The following is a 22,751-nucleotide window of genomic DNA, read 5'->3' as shown; positions in this document are numbered from 1 at the left end:
TGTATCCTAATGCGAGCAATCCCTAACAAGAGCAGATGAGCAGAATGAGAATCAAAGCTAGGCACTTCAAGCTTAAAACTGGGAACAAGGGCAGTAAACATACCTGGTATTAGGTAGCCAGATAACAGAAAGTTTAAGACATAATAAAAATGAGTAATGTTCTTTCTTGGAGAACACAAAAAAGAACTGTCTTGATTCCTGTAGCATCGTATCATGTCCTTTCTTTGTCCTTAATCAGCTGCAGCAGAGGCTCGGAGTTCAATACATATTGACTTAGAGCATATGCTGAAGTCTGAACTACTTGGGTTTCAAAACTTCAGTTGTCAGGAGCAGCATACAAATCTGGGTTAAGCTATCTGCTCTTTTAAAGTTACTTCTGCAGTGTAGTCACACTTACAATTATAGTATATTAAACTTGGAGGTGTTTAAAAATCCATGCATCCCTGCCTCTGAGCATCTTGTTGGAAGAGCAGGCATGTAACTTATTACAGACCTCTGATTGCCTTTAGAAAGGCACTGCCTATGTCCATTAATCTCAGTAACATTATATACACATAATATATTGATAAAATGTTAATGACCTAACTTAATGCCAATAAAACCAGGAAATGAGGGTGTAGGAGTTCAAAGTGTAGCACTCTTTAGCCTTCGCTCCTGCTGGTTGGTTTATTTGTTTGCTTGCTGACTTTTATTTTTACTTTTTCCCCTACGCATTGCACCAGACCGTGCGCAAAAGCACACGTTGTGCCCAGATTCTAAACCAGCTATTCACTGACCAGTGTGTGTTAAACATCCTCAGACTGGCCAGAGCACAAGGGTTTTGATATTCTGATCTCCCTGGCCAATTTGTGCTGTTTCTTGGGCACCTTCTGTGCATGCTGCTGTTGCACCGCTGCTCCAGCCAGCAGTCAGCGCCTGCCCTGCCCTTACTGGCAATCAGCAGCTGAGTTGTCTCATAGCATGCCAATCTCTCATTCCTTGATTTAAATGGCAGCTGGTAGCTTAACAAGTTTCCCGCTGGGAGAAAGAGCACACCAAGTTCAATGGTCTTGTTTGGAGCCTCTTAGAATATGTGTACTTAGCATCAGTAAAAACAACAGCAAACACTTTCAAATTGCTGCTGAGCCAAATTCTGCTGCTGGTACCTGCGCAGCACTGTAAACCTGATGGATATTCGTTGCTGGAACTCAGGGAAAAATGCAGCCTGGTAAGGTATGCTGGCTTCCAAGTATTTCAATTAAAACTTAACTCTGAACTCTGCAACTCATCAAGTGGACAGAGGAGAAATAGAGCAACAAAAATCAATACAAAAAATAGTTCATGCTAATGACATTTAACAGTCCTGCCCTGCAGTGTGTTCTCGTTCTGGGAGAAGGGAAGTGTATTGGCTATTGAAATCTTACATAAGTGTGAAGTGAAGAATGTGTGCTGGAGGGCATCAATATAAATCTCATAACGTATTTTAAATTTTTCCCCTCCTAATTAAACCAAACGAAGCTTATGGTGATCCTCATGAGATTTTCTTGAGAAGAGGAAAAATGAACTGAATCTGGATTCTGTATATTGAAGGTTAACGCTAATAAATCAAAAAGCAAAGATCTTTTAACAGGAAAGTATTTTCTGCACTCACCCAATTAAATGTTAGAAGCTGGATAATAGAATAATTGTAGTTAGTCAATTGCTACAAAGGCATAATAGCTTGAGTACAACTAAGACTTCAAGGCAGTAAAATGCCGGTGGTAAAATAATAAAACCATTATTTCAATAATAATCTCAAGTTAATTAGAATAAGGCAGTGCAGCATATTTTTAATACTAGACAAAAACAATTAGCATAGTACTTAGTAACAACAATATCCTTATCTGAAAGACAGAATAGGATTAATACAGCAGTGGAGTATTGAAACGGTGTCAACAAAAACAGAGGAAAAATAACTTTGTCAATAGCCTATGCTCCAGCAAAAATGGTGGAAACTTCCACCTTGAAGGAAAGGAATACTTGGTTGTAGCAGATATACAGTTGAGGTTTTCTTGATACAAATGGGGTCTTTTCCCTATGCCAAATGGTTGTGTGGATTCATTCTTCACAAAATGTCTTGAGTCTATTCTGATTATTTTTCCCTTTTTTTCTGACAAGATTGAGACGTGATATATCCCCCCCATGTCCACCTGAGTACAAAATAACTGGAAGTTAAGGCTAGAGGGGTTATTTAAATGATAGTCTGACCTCCTCCAAAGCACAGACCAGAGGATTCTGCCCAGTTGCTCCTGTGTTACGAAGCTGACGTTGGAAGTCAGATATCCATCGCTGATGCTTCAAGTTTCAGGACTGCTTTGCAGGATGCAGCAGTTGGTATTCTGACCCGGTCACTTCTTAACAACAGGGCGAAAACCTGCAGTATGTTCTGTTGCAATTTCCCTGATGGAGAGCTGGAGGACTGAGAATGCATTTAGCATTCGAACCAAGCCTTCTCCTACAGCTACAGCAAGCTGTCCGTGGGGATGTGTGAGCGCGTTTTCTTGCTTGCAGAGAACAGTCGAGAACAAAATGCTGATTTTTGTTCTACGAATCTTTATAGTTGGTTCCAAGCCGCTCCACTGAATGTTAGGGCCTTCTCGCTTTGGTGCTGTTGTCCCCTGCGGGCTCTTGGGCAGCTGTTATGTTTTCAGAGTTTGAGGTGGAGCGAACAATCTCCTGCTCACCTTCAATGGCACTGTTACTCCTGAGGAAAATGAGATTTTCCTTCTCCATGAGGGAAAACAAAGATGAGCAGTGATTATTTTTTAATTCATTCAGGTTCTCTAGACTTCATTTTCTCCCTGCCTCTAGCCTGCATTCAGTTTCAGACTAACCTCAGATCAAGAGGCTGGTTGGCTGTCTTCTCACCCCCCCCCTGAAATTTTAGGAAGGATGCAGAGTATGCTTAATTACGTCCAAGACCATTCCTTTCCGTTGAAATCTGTACGTTACTTCGCTATTCTGGAAGAGCCCCCGAGAGGGACTTTCTCCTTGTGTTGCTGGACCTTCCACTTGGCAAAGGCAACGCTGAAGGACCTACTGACACCAAGGGGTGGAAGCATGCCTGGCTTCGCTGCTGAGACACCCAATGACTGAAATCAACACTGTCCATTACCAAATGTTGTAATGCAGCCTTCCAGTACTAAAGGCTGTCGGCTGTGCAGATCTGAGCTGAGTGTGAAATGGTGACCTGAATGGGAAAATCCTTGACTTGTGGTGCGGAGACGGGATGGGGAATGGGAGGAGGGAAGCTCAAAACATGAAGATTTTGTAACTTGGTATTTGTTACGTGTTGTATGGGTCGGGAGTGCTGAATGTCTGTGACCTAGCTACAATTCTTTTGAAAATTAGCTCTTCCTTGAAAATCTTTGTATTTTTGCTATTTGTGTATGTTTTATGAAAAAATACATATTGTACCCACTTGCATTCTGGCAAATTTGCTCATGAGTGTTGGTAAAAGAAAGGCAGTGGTTTTGGAGAAACTTGGCTGTTCAGAGAAATACCAAGCATTCCTGCCTAGCTACCAATATCTGGATTATAATATCTGCCACATTGCAATAATATTTTTGCAATTTAAGCCCCAAGACATAAATTCAGGAACTGCAGCGTAGTCAATAAACTAAAAAATTGCTTGGTGTGGATAATTATGGCACTGATCTTACATTATATTTTAACCTACATGAGACCCTGCTGACTTGACAGTGTTAGTTATTTCCTTTTCTTGTAATGCATGTTACACTGTCTTGGTCTAGCATACTGGCCAAAAAAATGGGCCATGGATCTGTTCCACTATGTCTATTCCTGTTTTACAGTACAGCTATTTCATAACCACCAACTCTTTTGTGTTCTGAAAAATCTAGGAAATGCACGATAGGAGAAAGTGCTCTAAAAGCATAACTTCAGTTTATTAGAATGAGATCTTAGCATTTTATTTCTTTTTTGATTATCGTTTATGATTTTGCTGTGAGTTGTGCATTCCTCTTGGGTTCTATCACTGGGACTAATGGTTGACATTTGGTTGGGGAGCGTGGGGTAGCGGAGAAGGTTAGGAAGCTTCTCCATTCTCTGTCATGACAGTCTCTTCTTTAATCTAGATAAAATAAGAATCCTAATGAGATGTGTCCTATGATTAATTTGTAGCATTTTATCTCCTGTTAATTATAACGTACTGTCTGGGGAATCGGTAAGAGAGGGCAAAGTCTCGCATACAATCAAGCATTTGAAAGAATCAAAATATATAAGATAATTCCCAGAAACCTGTCTCGAAGAGAGAGGCATCTCCCTAAGGCCCTTTACATGATGGGAAAGCTCTTATTTTCAGCAACATCCTAATGTCTGTGTGTTACTTGAGATTTTCATGATGCTGTCAGCCGCTGCAGACATATGGCTCCAATTGATTTGTCCTGACAATAACAGTTACCAGCACTCATTTCTCCACACTCAGAATGAGGCGCATCTGTTATAAATTTGTTGACCGTCAAGGCCCAATAAAGACCTATCTGAAAAACATCCTTATTTTGTCTTGCTCTCCCTCACTCCCCAGATTAAGCCTGGTTGTGGCCTGCTGTCCAAGACATGGCTCTTTAAGGGTCCATTTGCATGGTGTGGTGTATGTCATGGGCATCGATTTTTACCAAGAATATATGCTGAGACTAAATAATTCTTGAGCATGGTTGCTCGCTTTCTTCTGGGAATTGCTCTCAATTCTTCAGAAGGGATTTTTGGGAGCTTTTTTTATTTTTTCCCCTCCCCTCAGAGACCACCATACTCTGCTCCTTAGTCCTGTTTTAGGCCATAGATGATAACTCTTATTGTGTACTTCTGCCCTTGAATGGCAAACAGAGGTTCATTTTAGTTTGAGTCTGGGCTAGAAGATTTCACTGGAAACTATAGTGGGACCTTAGAGAAGAAAACAAAAGTCACCTTCTACAGTACAGCAAGTAGACCTAGAAATGCTTCACCTGCTTGTAGGCAAGTGTTACCCAGGCATGTGCAGCAGGAGGTTATCCCTCTGCCACCCAGCCCCTTGGTTTCGTGCACTGTCTTCTACCTGTTTCTTCTGTAGTTGAATACCTGGATGCTCTTTCTGAACTAGTGCAGCCTGAACTTCTGGCATCGCCCTGTGTTTAACTTTTGAAGGACAAATCGGCCCAACTGTCTGGATGAAATATTCCACTGGCGTTCAGGTCTGATCCTGCATTTTAATCCTGATCTGGCTGATAGCCCTCAGCTGATACTGAGTAAAGACTTATCTTCTTTGCACCTCTGTTTTTCCAGCGCTAACCACCTTTAGAAAGTGCTCTGATACTGAACATTTTACTGGACTATGTAAGAGCAATTTAATTTAGTTATGATAGAAAACCTCCATGGCTTGGTAGGAGCATGGGAGCGAGTCTTTCCACAGTGTGCAGTGTGAGCTGAGTGAATGCAGCGATGCTTATTCATCTTAATCACTTCAGCAGAAGCGTGGGCCCCCTTTTGGGGCGCTCCGTGGGCTGCTTCTGGTTTTGCTTAGTTCTGGGAAACAACTGAGTCAAACGGACTCTGTGGCCTTCTGCTTCTAGTTCCCAGTAGCATTCAAGGTGTTCCTATTGATTTTATCCATCCCAATCAGAAAAGGGAAGTATCTGATGGGTATGAGAGGTTTCCCTCTGTTGGCACTGCAGCCGAGACATCTTCCAGGTGGAAGAGGGAGCAGGAGGGACAAGACAAGCACTGCAGGTATTTTGCTTCTCCTTGGACTGCCTTGACTCATTTGAGGATGACTTTTGTTCCCTGGCTCTGCACTTCACCTGGCGTGTACAGATTGCTCTGATAATACGGAGTCATAGTCATTTTTACTCTGTTCTTCTGCTTCAGCAGGAGGAATGTGCATCCTGGTTTAGGAGTTTTGCCCTTAGACTATGCAAAGATGCAAGTCTTGGCTTTCTGGTGTCTATGGGGCTTACTGAAGTTTAGTTTTGCGTTTTCTTTGAGTTTGTGTAAAAGTAGTAAAACTTCTGCTCCTGCTTCTAACTCAATAGTTGAAGATGGGATTCATAACACTGTAAGGGAAATATTAATTTAAAAGAAAAATCCTTTTCCTCTACTTTAAATTAAATTTAAAATGAAGTAAGACACCTCTATTCCTCCTGTGGTAATCTTTCTTTTGTTTTTAATACATTGTGTTATAACATCATAAATAGAAATGTAATCTTATTAAAAGACACGCAGCAAGTGCTACTTTATTAGAAACTTTTTTAAAAGAATAATTTACCAAATTGAAATATTAATATAGCTGGCTTGAAACTAGATTTTTACTAGATTATAGTAATTTTTTAAAAAGGAAATTAAAGTAGATATATTTTGAAGAAGTACAATTTCTGATAGTGCCAAGCTTTTACTAGCATATCCTGGCACCACTATGTATTTTTAAAATATTTTAAAAGGTCTTTAATACAAAATTTATTCAGATGTTTAAAAAAAAAAGTCCACCTTCCCCACCACCCTGTAATTGTGATGTTTTATATAATAGGAAGAAAATTATTTCAAAAAGTCTCAATGTGACTGTTTCTTGAATTTCATATAGTGCAAATAAACATGCACCTTCCGAGGGCCCTTATTTATGAACGACACAGTGCAACACCTTCTCACTTATCTAATTTGAAGGGGCATGAATGCAGAGAGTACTGATAAATCTCAGCTGCGTTAGACCTCAGTGGCAATTAAGAACCTGCAGCTTTTTTCAAGGATTTCTTTCCTCCTGACTTGATGTATTCCATACAGTGACCTGAGAAGCACCTTTTTCCTTTCCCTACCCATACAGAAAATAATGAGTAGTTATTGATTACTTGTTGCTTAATCTGGGGCTTGGTTCATTTGCAGTTAACACAGCTCTGCTGCAGCAAACGGGCTGAAAATTGCAAAAGCAGCCTGCTCTGCCTTTTTTTTTTTTTAATTATTGATGCTATTTAAACTTGGAGAAGTTGATTACTGATAAGAAAGTAATCAGTGCCATCATATTTGTGAAGAGTTCTCAGCAACAAATTTGGCAGTCCCTGATCCTAAGTGGAATAATTCTAAGTGATGGGCAGCTCTGTCGGGCTTGAGGTAGGGCAACCCTCCACAGTTCCCATTTCATCTGGGGAGAGGTGAGCTGCTAGCACTTCTGACGATTACAGACCAGATAACTTCTGGGTCCCTCGCTGACCTTTCCTCTGCTTTCTGCCGGTATTTGACTTGTCTCACATTTGGGCTCCTTCCTCCTTGTCCTGTCTCCCATCTGCTGTGGCAGTGCCTCTCTGCAGTCACTGCTTCGTCCTCTCTGTCCTTCTGCTCCAGGTAACTGGGGCTAGAAGGGGCTATTGTGTTCCTGTCCCAAACCATTGGGTTTTTTGGTAGTTATGACTAGTGCTTTTGCCATGCTCAGCTGTCACGCTTGCCACCTGCGTGTATTCTTCAAGCCAGACCTTCGTCAGCATAGCCATACCGTTGTCTGAGCATTTTGTGTTCTTTCTGCATTGCTTCTCCAAGAAATAGTCCTCCTCCTCCGTCCACCCAGCTAAACACCTCTCCAGGGTTTTGTCACTGAGCAGCTTGGTTATTAAAATACATCCTCTGCTGTTGTTTTTTTTTTTTTTTTTTTGTTTTTTGTACAAGTTGTTGAGAAGACTAGTTTTCAAGTCTGTCATTTGGATTCTGGGACCTTTTTCTCTTTTAAACTAACTTTCTTCATTCTGACTGTGGCTTGCTCTTGTCCCACGTGTCCTCATCCTCTGAGACTGACTCTGGCCCATGCTGCAGTTCAGTTTCCACCTCTCAGCCTCTGTGCCCTTTTTCCGTGCTTTTTTTTTTTTTTGAGGTCATCATTTGCCAGGGTTTTTGGAGGTCTTGGATGGTTTTCTTTTGGATTTCCAAAATCCTAGCGTGTCCTCGTATCCATCTTAAAAGGATGGTGTCTCGAGCCAGCTTTGCCAGAAGCTTAGCTTAGTATTTCAGAAGATCTGCTTAAACTAACTTCTTATCTCGTGTTTGTATCTTTTTAGTTCCTTTCAGAGCAGTGCAGTAATGAGGGATGTACTCCATGGGGGCAAAGATGGTCTTTGTACATGCTGTGTTAACATGGATACTATCAGCTGCCAAATGTGCTTTACTTCGTGTTTCAGTATCAGTCTTTATTTTCCTGCTGCTTTAAATCTAATCGCACACAGTAGATGATATTTTGCTAATCATTCCTAACTTATTTTATAGCTATTTAAAGTCCTGTGTTCAAATTGGATTTGGTTGTCAGTTGGCAAGTAGCTTGAGTAAATAGATGCCTCTTTGTAATACATCAGTTCGTTCATCAGAGAAAACTGCAATGTCAAGAGTCCTCATCCCCCGCCTCCCTCTGAAGTTTTGATGCGTGGTTTTTGAAGAAGTCATGAAAGGATTTAAATCCAAAGCTGAGAAGTCTGACTGGAACTGATTGCTTTGAGCTTCTTGTTTACAAAATAAGAATCAGGGGTTAAAAAAGACAGGCAACAACTTGAGGTTTTCTTACGAATCATCTTACTTTTGATTTCTCTGGCAAAGACTATAGTGTATATGGAGAATGTTTAAAAAAAAAAAAAAGAGCAACAATAAAAGCATATTTAATGCTGAACTTTTTTTTTTTTTATTTTAGAGAAAACTCACTTTTGGTAGTCTGCAGAATTGATAGAAGTTCTTTATAGCTGTAAGATACAGCTGTGCAGATCCCTGTAATGAATAGGACTAGCGCTGTCACGGAGCAAGCACTGATCTGCTGTCTGTGTTTAATGCATTGGTTATTTAAAAAGTCATTTCCTTATTGTAATGTATTTTTAAATTGTTTAGAGTAAGACTGAATACCTGTTGTGATATTAATATCTCCTTTTTGTGGACAAACTGGAACATAGGACATTACCATAAAGAAACTTCTCAAGCATTGTATAAAAGGATGAATTTGTTTTTAACGTTCATACCGGCTACATGGGAAGAGATATTGTTAAGAGTTCACAATGAAGGCATAAAAGAAGCATAAAATACGGAAATAGCAACTGTGAAACACATGCACCCACTTTGGACTTAACTCACCTGGGGGCAGTTACTTTTGGAGCGTTCAACTTCCTGTGGGTAGGGAGCACCATTCTAGGGCTGAGTCTAAGTACAAAGTCGTATTGTAATTAAATAGCCAACCCAATCTGCTTGGGAAGTGAGAAACCTGCAGCAGTCAACAAATTTACTGTGCAGGTTGGCTGAAGTCGTTGTGAGGATTCTTACAATCCTTAAAAAAGAGCAAACAATTGCGTTTGTCAGGCCGTGAACCGTTCACTGGAATGGTGCTCCCTGGGCACAGCGCTTTTGTTGCGAATTTTAATAATTAAAATTTTTGTAATAACTGTAGGGTTAGTAACACTGGAAACCGAGGAATGTTGCAGAGTGGTTGAGGCGTGAATAGGAAGGGGGCAAAGCTTTGTGCCCCAGAAAGTTTGGGTGTCAAGCCTGCATCTCTCCAGCCGCCTTCTCCCCCAGCTGGAGCTGACTTCCTCCATGCCGGTGCGGCGCTGTGGGCCCTGAGGGAAGCAGCTGCGAAGGCCGGGTGCCTCTGCTGCTGATCCCTCATGTTGTGGCCACCACCCTCAGCCGACATGCCCTGGTGCTCAAGTTCACAGCATTACCAGGACGTGTGTGCGCTGAGCATTTCCTCTCAGGCCCATCCGTGCATCAGAGGTGGTGCGCGTTGGAGTCCCGCTGCGCCCACCTCGGGGTGAAAGCGTCCCTTTGTTCCTCACGAAGCTCTTCATCTCCTCTTTCACTCTTGTGCTGCGAGAGCACTTCTCGCCTGAAGATCAACACTTCGGAGTGCTCTAAAATCTAACTATGAGGCTTGTTATGAAAATTGATGGATGAAACAAGGAGGTGGGGAGTGGAGTGGCGCCTTCGAGGCCTGAGAGGATGTGAGCATGAACCAAGGCAGGGCTGAGCCGCCTGTGGCGGGGCTGTCCAGGCCCGCTCAGCGTGGGGCTCAGGGCTGCTATTGAAGCTGCTCTGATGCATCCCCTTCCCTCCCTGCCCCACGAAGCACTGTCTTAGATTTTGGTTTTAAAAGAGGAGGGGGGGAGCCTTTTTTTTTCCTCCTTTTTTTCTTTTTTGAGTAATGGGCCTCAAACAGCATGTGGCACTGCAGTGACAGTCTTGCCAAAGACTGTCTAAATCTGAGTTATTGCTTCCAGTATCTCTGTGCATGTGCCCCAGGATAGCAATTGCCTTTTTCTGCAGTGGTATTGCAGCATGAACTTTCATCTAATTCATTATCCACCCTAATGCTCAAGTCTTTCTGCATTACTGCTTTCTAAACAGCAGTCTCTCACTTCATTCCTGCACTGATTATTATTTCTCCCCAACTGCATTGCCTTACATCTATCTTCTGTAGGATGTCTCACTTACATCAGCCTATTTCGCTGAGCTTGCCAGATAGTTGAATGTTTTTGAGGTATTTTCTGCTTGCTTTTCCTTCGTTTGGTTTAGCATCATTTACATTTACTGAGTGCGGTATTAGCAGTGTCCTCCAGATGGTTAAATTGGTTGTATAGGGAAGAACAGTGACCCCTTGCCTTTTCAGACTGTGCTGCATACTGTCTCTGTATGGTTATAAAATGTGCATCATTGCTAGCAATTTTTATCTATTTGCTTCATCTGAGCTCTGTTAGTGCTTTTCTGTTCTTGCTGCCAAGGCCTTAGTACTCCTGCTCTCAGCAGAACGGGGGGGTTGCGCCGAGCTCTTTATTGCGTTCTCTGGGGACAAATGACCAAGGAACCAAGTATTAGTTTTGGAGCCTATACAGCGCCAGGCCTTCCTGCTGGGAAACTTCCAGAAAACTTTTTGTCTGGGTGAAATACTTACCGATGGTGCACTGCAAAGTAAATAGGAAGTTTGAATCATTTCACAGATAGGCTCCGTAGCGTTTGTAGAGTCTTTTCCCTTTGAGCAATGAGGCTTACTTGGAAGAAAATGAGAGCTCTCAAAATGGTAGGTCATGTTTTTGGGGCATATATCCCTGACTAGGAACTTGTTCGGTCAGCACAAAAATCTCCATTTATCTCAGTTTCCACTTCAGATTTGTATTTTGGGAAATAAATGTGGATGAAACCCTCTGCTACAAAATCTGTTTGTAATGCAAGCTGTCAGCATAAAAAGTTGAAAAAAAAAAAACCCAAACAACACAATTTTGTAGACCATAAGCTAAATTAAATACATTTTTACACAAATAAATATGAATGGTTGTTTGCTTGGCTCTACTCAGTTTTTAAGTTTGATCCTAAAATAATTTTTGTGGATCTGGCTGGATTTGCTGTCACATGCTGGAGGCACTAAATCTGGCTACCTGAGCTCTGCAGATCTGTTTCAGTGAAGAGTGATACAAATCTAAAATTATTTCTGCTCGATCCAGGGGAGCATGCTCATTTATGCCCTTCCATCTTTTCTCCAGGAGATTGTGCAGCCGTAGATGGAGAGACCTGACTGCAAACTGAGAGGACGATATCTCACAGTGGGACTGGAGCATTTCTCTTTCTTTTCTTAAATAGTCTTTATTGAGCTTTCCACCTTCTGCATTAATTTGAGAGCCTGAACCAAATAACCAGGAAGAGATTGATGTGGCCTCACATTATTTCACACAGTCAATAAATTGTTAAATGGGCCAAAGGACACGGGTTAAAAAAATCATTTTGTATAAAGAATGAGGAATTTTTATTAGCTGACAGAGCCCCCGTCTCTGAAGACTTTATAATGGGGCGGGTTTGATCTCGTGCCATGCAGTGGGAGCAGCTCTGTTGGCTTCATAAAGTGCCTCGCTGTTCTCAGTGTGAATGAAATCAGTATTGTGCCCTGTATTTTCTGCTGAATGAACGCTGAGCTTGCTGCTCCCTGGGTGTTAGAGGCAGGTGAGTTTGGAGGGCAGCCTCGGAGGGAGGACTCCTTGCAGCGTCAATGCTGAATTCTCCACCAGGAGAGATCTGGTGTGCTCTTATGCAAGAATGCAGTCTGAGCTAGGAGGCTTTTGATATCACTTGTGCTTGGTGGTATTGCCCTTATGTAAATGTTAGGAAGGAAAGGAGCAGAGGATGCTATTTGAAGTGCTCAAGGATTACAGTAGTAGTCTCGTACCGTTGGTCAGGAGAGCCGCGAAGGCCGTGATGGTTATATATGTGCTTGTCTTCACTGTAACACCTTTGTGGCTTTAATGGGATGATGAGTGAATGAAATTGTAGGCTACCTGCAGGGAAGCGTGACTGTGTCTGGCAAGACTGCAGCCCAGGTGGACAGAAGTCAGGCGCAGAGCAGGTCTGCATCACAAAGCCTGTGCTATGTTTATTTTGAATATTCTGGCCTTTTTTGTTATCAAGATACTTCTGGTATGTGACTTATGGGAATATGTTTTGAAAACATAATGAGGCTGTACTGTGATAAATGCCAGCAGTGGATACAAGCAAATTATTTCCTGAGCAGAGAGGTGAAACTGGTGATGTTGTATGAGTCTGTGTGTTTTGGGGAGCGTTGCTAGCTTTAGTGAAATGAAAATCTTTGTGATTCTGCGTTAAACAAGGAAGTGAAGCTACAAAATGCTCCATTAAGGTCACATTTATCTGCTGTTCAGAGGTTGCTCTTCTAACACTGTGCATGCTGCACCACCTAATCATGTGAGAAAGAGTGAGACAGGTGGTTACTGCCATGGTGGTTTCTGTTGTAAAACCCTTAAGGTTTAGGTACTTGCACTAAAAGGAGAAATGAAATAAAGCCCCCCTTTTACCATTGTTAATTGACCCTACAAACAGGCTGCCGTTATATATGTGTGGCTTACACATTTCCCAGATGAACTGTGCCATGAATAACGAGACCCAGATGGCCCCTTCTCAATTTGCCTGTGCTGATGGACTCGAGTCCCTTCGGCACAAGGACACCGAGCTGCCTCTGGGTTCCAGCTGGCTCCAAGCTTGACTTCAAGCTTGTCCCTGGGGAAACAGTGCAGAGATGCTGGAGTTGGCTCGAGTAGTTATTTTGCCCTGATACTTGGGTTTTCATTGTCTTGGTTCAGCCTGACCCCGCTATCCTACCTAGATGCTGGAGAACTGAGTTTATCATTTCTCTCCTTCGTATCTGCTCCGATTCAGTCAGCACTGGCTGAGGGAGCATCGGCTTTCCTGTGGAGGTCAGCATTGCATATGAACCTCTGCTCTGAAGTTTTATTTCTGTGTTTGCCTTATGCATGGTTATGGGTAAAATTCAGCGGTGACATGACCCCTCTGAGGTACCATATGGAGGGGTGATGAACAAGGAAGAGGCTTCCTCCTTTTAAGAAATGCAGATAATGATGGTTAGCAGAAGTCTGAGGGACTGTACAGGATGCACAGGCCAAGAGTTTTCAAGGTTACAGGGTTGTCAGGTGCATCCAATTATTTTTTGTCTGACTGCCCAAATCAGAAGAGCCTAAAAGGAGTTCAATTTTCAGGATGTAACGTGCCTTAGTCTTCTTTAAAGTATCTCATATTAGATACCTAGAATATCTGACTGTTTGAAAAACTTAGTCTTAAAGGTAAATGGAGTATATCTCTACGTGGGGGGAAGTGTCAGAGAATGGTTCAATGAGACAAAGGTTTTATTCCAGGTTTGGGTATGGTGATGTGGGATGAGTGGTTCCAAAGTGGGGCCCTCACCTACCACCATCACACGCCGTCTGCAGTCTGAACAGCAGCCCCTCCATCCTGGAGGAGGAGTGCAGTTGCCTGAGCTACGTTTTCTGCTCAGCGTTTCTACGTCTTCTCAGGGGAAAAGATAGCAGACTGTTTCTTTTTCCTGCTGTGTTGCTCACACACAGGTAGCTTTGAGCTCACGTATTGCAGTCAGAGAAGTCTTAGACTATATTCCACAAGCCCTCTGGCAGAAACCGTGCTGCAGTACACTGTCCTTGTGGAAAGGGTGATGTTGCAGTTAGTTTAATTTGTGTGTTTTTATCTTGAGAAGGAGGTTGTTGGCACTGCTGGTAGTCTGGCTGACTTTGCTTCTTCCTAGCAGAAGTGCTGCAGGTGATGCCAGTTGCGATCTGTGGTCCGAGTTCACCAGCCATGTCATGTCTTGCACAGCTGATGCCAGCAGAGCGTATAAGCCATGAAAATGCAAAACCAAGCCCTTTCTAATCATCCGGCAGCATCTGTCTCTTCCTGGCCTCCCAAGCTTCTTTTTCTGAGTCTTCTTAATGGGGCGTCGTTAATGCAACTCGAAGCTGCCTGGCTGCCTTGCTAATGAGCTTTGCTGTAAAGCTGAGAGAGGAGGGTCTGGGGGAACTGGCCATGACTGGGGAGCCTTTGGTTTGCTCTTCCCTGGGAGGGTGTCTGCCCTGCCATGAGCATCTGGCAGCACTTGGCATGTGGGGCATTGCGTGTCCTCATTCTGGTTTGGCTAAGTAGGAGACTTCCGTGTCACCCTTGAACTGCATCCCTTGTAATTTAAAGAAAAGGCTGCACTAAAAACGTGTCTTCTGTTACTTATCTACATCAGCTCTGATGCTTTGGGACTGCTATTATGTTGATACATTGGAGTAATGCAGAATACAGATCACTGTCTTTGAACTCAGTGGGTTACTGAAAGTTAACGCACCTAGTGAATTTTTGGGATAAGGGATTTTAATCCCACTAGTTAATTTAATCCCCCCAGTTTGACAGTGTGTTCCCTGGACTATCTTCCATCTTCAAACTGCAGCCTGCTGGTTGGTTCCTGTACAGGCCTGCCAGTTGTGTTCTTGTTCTTAGGCTCTGCGCTGCTGCCACATCATCTATCGGACACGTGAACAACAGAAGGAATGGTGTGAAGAGTCCCGTGTCACTTTTAAGAATAGATCTGTAGATTGTGCTCACACAGGAACCGAGAGGCTGTTTGGGTGACTGTCATCTGGGAAAGGGATATGCATCTCTTGGCAGATTCTGCATTCGGATGTCTGTTATTTCACTCAGTCATGAGAAACTCGTGATTGTAACTCCCTTATTTCACTAATGGGAAGCTGTTTGTGAAAATGTGTATGCATTCATGGGAGAATAGACCGTGTCTTTTATCTGATAGTCAGAAGAAAACTCCGCAGCAGAATCAAAGGAAAAAGTCTCATTCAGAATAGAATTTGTTGATGTTGTCTGACCACCATATGTTGTTTTAAATTTCATCCTTTTTTGGCAAGATAGAAAATAATCTCCCCAAAATATGGGAATCCAGGGCTGAGGAGTCCGTTTGAAAGTAATGCGCTATCAGAATGGATTAGCTGTGCCTGAAATATTTTCAGATTTATTTGCTGTCAAAGGACGGTAAAATATTTGAGACAAATAGCCTAGTTTTGTTTAGGAAGTTGTCCATAAAAGAGCCTAGAGAAATGGATTTAACCATTATTAATTTTAATTATAGAGAAAAAAATGATAGGAAATAAATTTATAATACTAAACTTTTTTCTTTTTTTTTTTCTTTTTCCCTGCTGGCCCATTTCACAACATTTATTGTAAGAAATTGCTGGGAAGCCTAAACCATTGTCAGCAGGGCACGTGTTACAATGCATAACACTGCAGTGTCTTCACCTTACCTGCTTCACTTTAGCACAGTCCAATTAAAAATACAATAAATATGCCTAGATGGAGATACTGCCTTTTTTTTTTTTTTCTCCCTCCCTGTGAGATTTGCTTGAAGCTTCAGGCTTGCAGATGGCTAAGTGTCTTGGCTCAGTGATCTCTGAAACTCCCAATGATGCAAAAGCCTTTCAGGTAATGTTCCTGTGCCCCCACCCCTTTTAAAAGAAAGAGGCCTTGTTGCATCATCTTCTAAAAAAAACAGTGGTTTCCTTGTTTTGAAAAAGCTTGCTTTTTACAGGCATCAGTTTGATAAAGAACTAATTGCCGGTGTTCCGTATGATTTAGTGCTTTTTGGTTAAATACTACCAAGATTTGATTTCTCCCTATTTGAGTTTTCATGGTGTAACACCGTTCCAGATTCCAGTAGCCAAGGCTCTGTCTCCAAAGGCTGCCTTGTTTTCCAGCAGTAGCACCAGGCTGAACTGCATCAGTCGAGAAGTGTGTCTGCATCAGGGGCTGGGACTAAAACTGACTCAACTGCCACAGTGGCAAGTTACTGAGTGAGTATGAGCTGGGCTACGCGTGTGCCATTGTCTCTGTACCATTTTAATCGGAAACAAATTAGCGTGCGACCTTCCTCTTCGGAGAAGGCTTAAAAGAGTCTGAGTTTGGCACACCATCTAGTTAATCTACCATCATAACTAATGATTTCACCATTCAGACGTAAAGTACCGACCTTAAAGGATTTTTTCTGACACAGCGGATGGCTTGATACCATTTAAACACTAATGCCCAGGGTATAATCTCTCTGAACAGTATGATAGTTTTATATTTAAGGTAGATTGGGGATAAAATTTTGCGTTTTCATGTGAACTGTGAATACCAGTAAGGTATTCAGGCTGGAATTACCTTATCATACCTTTGAGGGCACTTATCAAATAATTTTTATTGGAAACTTAATATATTGAGGCAGAGTAAATGGAAAGCTGATCAGAATGCTAAGGAGTATCCCAGCATCGCGTTGCATTTGCTGTCTGCAGATATGCGGCATGGGTTGATTAATTTAGCACATCATCTAAAATCATGTAGCGTTCAGTACCGATTAAAATTATATGAAATTGTGTGTAAGAGATTTCTCCGTGTTAGCTTTGAAGGATCCTCTGTTCCCTGCAGAAGTGGTCGTGATAGGCACCGGCACAACTCCACCGACTGCAGGTGTTACGCTTCGCAGGCACCGGCACTGCACCAGCAGCCAGAGGAGTTGCTCAGGATTTAATTTCATGCTTGTGTATCTGAGTGTCAGATTGGTCGCCGTCTTTTTTTCAGTCATGTATTTGCAAGTCTCTGAACATATATTATGGTATTCATTGCTCCTCTGCCATCAGCACTGGCGTGATGTATCAAATCAAGCCTTGCAGGGCAAGGTCTTCTGCTCTCCTTTCTCTTCCCCTCTGTCTCCTGCTGTGCGCGTGTATTTCCCCCCCGCCCCTCTATTTTGGCTGGTCCATTTTGAGCCTTCCTGGAGCATGTTCCTGCCCCTCCTATTGTCCCGATTTCCACTTCCCCCACTTTTCCAGGGTTCCCAGAAGAGCGGAGCCTCCCCATGTTTGCTCCGTGCCGGACCAGCCCGTCTAATTGCTGGCTTTCCTCCAGCATCCAATTCTGTGGGAGTGGAGCAGGAAATCACTTGGCTGCTCTCTGTTCTCGAGCTGTTAACTGTCTCCCAGCTGAGAAAGATTTGTGGAAACCCGTTGTGATTGGTGTTAATAACTTAACTCTCGTAAATATTTTCTCCAAAACTTGTTCTCCTATTAGAAACACGAGAAGATGTCAGTTGAGTTTGTCACTTATTCGCATGTATAGCTTCTGGAACCGTGGAATTGTAGCACTGCACAAAAAATGGATAAATGTGCTCTAATGGCTGGAGCTGAATGAAATCTTTTAGCTGTGTGCTTTTCCACTGAAAGAGGCAGGCTCAGCAACACTGAGATGCCTGTTAAATTTCCACTAGTGTCATCAAGTTGATTTGGTAGAAAGGCACATCCCTGGTCCTTCCCAAAATCTGAAAAAAAGTAAGCTCTCTGAAATGTAGCAAGGTTTTGATACATTTAAAGCTCTTTCTTTTTTGAAATAATTTGACTTTGATACTTTGGCTCTTCCAGACCTTGATCTGTGGAAGGTAGAAATGAAAGTCGAGTTTTGGGTTGGACAAAATGTATTTTCAGCTTTTCTGGAAGACAGGCAAACCTGAAAATGCACCGCGTGCTCTGTCCTGTACCTCGCACCTCTCAGTACAGGAGACTCGACTGACCCCAGCTGACACTGCAGAACAAAAGCACCTTGAGATTGACTCTGTGGCTTCCCGATGACTTTACCGGTGTAAGATACCGCCAGCAATAGCTGTTTGTTCCCACAGTGGTTTCTCCTGGCGTGTGTGCAGCGCTGTGCAGAATGCCTGGCCCCACCGTCAGCAGGCTGGGGAGCTGAGCCAGCCCGGCAAGAAGGCGGTGTCATGTTTTTTGGTGGAGACAGACCATTGCCTTCCCAGTTTGCAGCACAGCCAGAGATCTTAACCTGTCATCCTTTTTCCAGAGTTTTTGCAGTTATCCAGTAAACATATACCTTCTCAAAATTGCTAATGACTGCGGAATTACCGCACGTCTGTAAGGGGACTACTGTCATTAACGTTGGGCTGCCTAACAGTCACTCGGGATTTTATTTAGTACGTACCAATTTGTTTCTCTTTCAGTCCTACAGAAAATGTTTAGCAGCATAACTGGAAAGTTCCCTTCCACAGTTCTCTCGACAAATACTTGAGCTCCCCTCTCGGTTTGTAACATTCTTTTGGTGGAATTAAATTTGTGTATAACATGGCTCTTCATTATTTATAAGTATAGATAAATGTACAAATCTGTAAGTGTCCATACAAAAAACTTAAACTGTATATATTCACCAGAACGCCAGGTTTTTAATTGCATAAATAAGATGCTGACTAAAGCAAATGTTCAATTTCACATTGAAGTTAGGCATTCATAAAGGCCTGGATTTGCATAATTTAATTTTCTGCACAGAGGATACTGAAAATCAATAGTATGATTCATAGCCATACCATGGCTGCCATGTGGCTCTTCGGTTCAAGCTAGGATTACGAAGGGCTTTACAGTTTCAGATGTTCTGTACTGACTCAGATCCTTTTTCCCTTCAATAAATACAGGTTATCTGGACATAGTTTCCTTCTTCCGATGGCAGGGCACAAGGAAAGGCTCACTGAGCACGTACCCACCTGCAGGAGTACCTTATTCCTTGGAGGTACCAGGGTGAAATCTTCCTTCTGCCTGCAGGAATCGTAGCTTTTCTGGGGTGAATAAATAAATAAATAAATAAATTGCTTCCTCTCTGTAGAGCGAGCTCAGAAAAGAGGTGCTGCTCTCTTTCATTTTGTAGTAATGGGGGGCTTCAGGTACATTTCCCAGGACACAAGTGTTTGTTTGTTGGTTTTTGAGTAATTAGGCTGCTTTATCTGAAGGCCTTTCCAGTCACCCAGCTAGGTTAGATCTGTTTTCTCTTCCTTGGATTTTTGTGGTCTCTCATCTTTGCTCAGTGTTTTCGCCAAGGTGTTTTGGGTTTCCTCATCCCCTACCTGTTCTTTCCTGTTGATACAAATGTCTTTTGCCTCTGAACCAGGTAGACACATGAGGGTAAATCAGAAGAGAGACTAAGGTACATGTTGTAATGTTGCCTACAAATCCTGATATGTTCCGGTGTTTCTAGTTCAGCCTGCAGTCAATTAGTATTTAGAAAGTTGCCAAGAAATCTGGAAAACTCATTCAAATCAGAGGCTCGTAATAAATTGCACAATTAGTACCTTTGCTCGCACAAGAGAAAAAATTGGCAGGGGCAAACCTGCAGTGCCTTTCCCGAGGTTGCATGACTTTTCCTACCATTTCAGGATTCCAAAAATCTGCAGAAATCCATTACCCATTTGCAGATAGAAGGCTGTCTACAGAGGTGTTCAGCCGTGCAGTGACTACATATGGGTAGAGGTACTTTGGGGGATTTTTTTAACGCTTTAATTTGAATTATTCAGCTAGTTACTTATCAAATAAGCGATTTGAGATCAGTTGGACTTAAATTGCCATAGAGTCAGTTAGTGCATGCTTGTTTTTCTCATTCTTTGTATGCAGATCTAAGGGTTTTTGTCTGTGTGCGTTTACTATAGCACAAAAGTTTTCAACTATGGTGGTCTGAGGAAGGTGGTTGAATTTGTTATAGACTTGTTATTGGAATTTGTGAAGTCACACACCTCCAGGTCGATTCAGTCAGATGCATAGAAACACTGAACAAAATTTACATGTAAAAAGATGAACAAACAAACAAAAACCCTACTTCCTCATGAAATCTGTGTGATCCTTTACAAGAAAAAAATGTTTGGGCGTATTAAAAGAAAAAAGCTGGGATGCAATGTAGGATGCGTTATTTTCTATTTTGGTTGATGAATTTAATTCCTCCTAGCTTGTGGTCCCTCTCTTTCATGTCATAAAGCATGGGTATTGCACACTGGATAGTTGTCTGGCATGCAACCTTCCTCTGTCTTATGTCTGCTTTGCTTCAATTAATCACGGGAGATGATGTTACTTGAGCCTTGCTCTTGTTGAGACTGTTACCCCCTGCGCTGTGGGCTCGGGTCTGCAGGCTGTGTGTGGAGGAGATTCATTCTGTCCTGAATGAAGCTGTTCTACATGGGATTTTAAGACGTGGTTTAAAATAGATGTAGTTGTGGTAACAAGGATAACGTGAACTCTTGCATCTGTACTCTTTTAAGGACCTTGATAATTTGTGTGTAGATTTACAATTATTAGTTTGGTAGCTTGTTTCTCTAATGACCATCTTTAAGGTCTAGACAGAGGAAGATGAGTTGTCCTAGCTTACATTTGTTTGCTTGTATATATCAGAAAATCCTTATGGAAATTACTGGAGTGTAGGCTGGCATGGCTGGATCAGAATAACGGTATGAGTGAGTCCTGGCTTTTCAGAATCATCTCTGGATGGTGGGTTTCCATGGATGAGGAACTTGCCTATTTTATTTTTTTTTAAGCAATGCCAACTTTGTAGTCTCTGCTCAGCAAAGATTTAAGCTTTACAGTGTAAACTCCAGGGAGTAAATACCAGTTTCCTAACAATTCCTGCTTCTTCTCTTTGCAGCTCTGACTGAAGGTTATGTTGGCTCTCTGCATGAAAACAGACATGGTAGTTCTGTGCAGATACGGAGGCGAAAGGCTTCGGGGGATCCTTACTGGGCATACTCGGGTGAGTTGAATTCTTCAGAACAGTGAAACATGAAACATCTCCAAAATAAAAATGTTTCTTTGCTCTATGTTATTACTATGCTCAGAAATTGGAGTTTAAATTAATTTTACAATGTATTTTCTGACTTCCTTGTGGCTTCCTATACACAAATCCAGTCCTTTCTTGCATTCCTGCCACTTACCTGGAGGGTTCTCCTTATTACTCTGCACCTTCTCTCAATCCTGCGTTAGTCTCCTAACACACCCCTAAAATGGCATATTCCCACAAACTTTTCTTTACTCTCCCTGTCCGGACAGCATTATGTCCAAGTTTACCACTTGCTTACTCTGTTCAGTATTCTGTGAAGATTGTAAGAATCCATACATATGTCCAGATGACAAAATACTAGAAATTTTGATAATTACCATTTCGCGTGTGTGTGTTTTTGCAGTAGGGTATAGTGTCGACAATGACACCTGTCAGTTCAGTATCACACCAGGATGAGTGCTGCTGAGAAGGTAGGGTGTGGAGGGTGTTTCTTTATTTGTCACATTGCTCTTAGAAGTCTTAAGAAAAACCTGATGTGTGCACAATTTTGTAATGCCACAAATCAAAATATGCTTCAGAATGGCATCGTAGACATACGGTTTGCGGGTTGGTTCAGGTATAGAAAATTACAAATCTGTATTTGAAGTTGTCAAAAAAAAAAAAGGAAATCATGTTAGTAGCTATATTGGCTCTCTGTGGAAAATTGCTGAATATCTAAAAAGTATTTCTGAGGGTTTCAAGTATCATAATGAACTTGTGCATGCTTTTTTGGGGGGAATATCTGAGGTGCATTTCAAACATATGGTGCTTGTCTAAGAGGAATGTTGTTCAGGCCTACCTAGTTTTAGCTGAAAGAAAAATACTGTTTCCTTAGAAGTCTGAATACTGATACTGGATAAACAAGCAAATGTTAATTTTTGACTGCCAACTCCTCTCTTTTATGCAGACCATGAATTTCATTGGAAGTGAATAATTTTAGGTAAGGTTAGAGGTTTTTTCCATTAATACACAAAATACCAGATGTCGCAAATTTTCTTTATTAGATCTCAAAATTACAAGCTGCCTCATTTGCAAGCAAAGTATTGTATTTTTATGAGTAAAATACATCTATGCATTTTAGAAATGTAGGACAAACGACTGCTTTTTGTTGAACTTTGAGGTTATCATCAGATGGACAAATCCTGTCATGAGATTTATTTCCATGCTTCAGCTTAAAATAACTCATTTAGATTTTAAGCCCCCAAACTCATAAACAGTGGAAATAAATAGAGGAAAGATTTTTATGCTGGAATGAATGGCCTATTCTTATCTGTTGTCTTGTATAAAATATTGCAAGTTAAGTGCCACTTGGCAGGTTTATTTTGTTTCTGTTACTGAAAAATGTATTTAGAATATTCATTGCTGGTAGTTAAATCAGAATGTTTGAAAAGGACAAAACTACTGGAATTAGTCAGTTGTCATATATGTCAAAACTCTTCATTGGAATTAGTACGCTTTTTTTAACTAGTCCTTTGCCTTAAAAAGAAAAAAAAAAAAACACACCACAAAACCCAGGAAAAAAACCAACAACCCCTCCTCCCCCAAAATCTCATTTATTTTTTTTCTTAATTCTATTTTTGAGCTCATGTAGTTCTTCCTTTATGAGTAATATTGGTTGTTCACCCCTCCAAAAGAGCTTTTACCACCCACTAATCCTTTTAGGTTTATGTCAAAATAAAATGTATAGTCCTGATGTGTAATTATACCGTATCTGTTGGGTTTTGCATCCTTTTGTCTATTGATAAATCTCCTGCTTGTCTGAGAAAAATAGCCAA

The 22,751-nt window shown here is 41.7% G+C and overlaps 1 protein-coding gene across 2 annotated transcripts in view; it reads left to right on the top strand.

Moving 5' to 3' along the window:
* PTPRG (protein tyrosine phosphatase receptor type G) overlaps positions 1-22,751 on the top strand; it is a 410,991-nt gene that overhangs the window by 67,373 nt on the left and 320,867 nt on the right. The window contains exons 1-2 of one of the 2 annotated variants that reach the window (XM_080606411.1): positions 15,888-16,163; positions 20,806-20,910. Coding sequence is in view for 1 of the 2 variants with exons in the window: in XM_080606410.1 (XP_080462536.1) it covers positions 20,806-20,910 (105 nt within the window). In the remaining variant the exon portion in view is untranslated. Of the gene's footprint in view, positions 1-15,887; positions 16,164-20,805; positions 20,911-22,751 lie in introns of those variants that run through there. The other variant, XM_080606410.1, reaches the window with a different exon arrangement.

The sequence above is a fragment of the Anser brachyrhynchus genome, assembly GCF_964034855.1.
Source record: "Anser brachyrhynchus genome assembly, chromosome: 10".
Classification (NCBI taxonomy): Eukaryota; Metazoa; Chordata; class Aves; order Anseriformes; family Anatidae; genus Anser; species Anser brachyrhynchus.
This window is presented reverse-complemented; position numbering and strand designations above follow the sequence as displayed.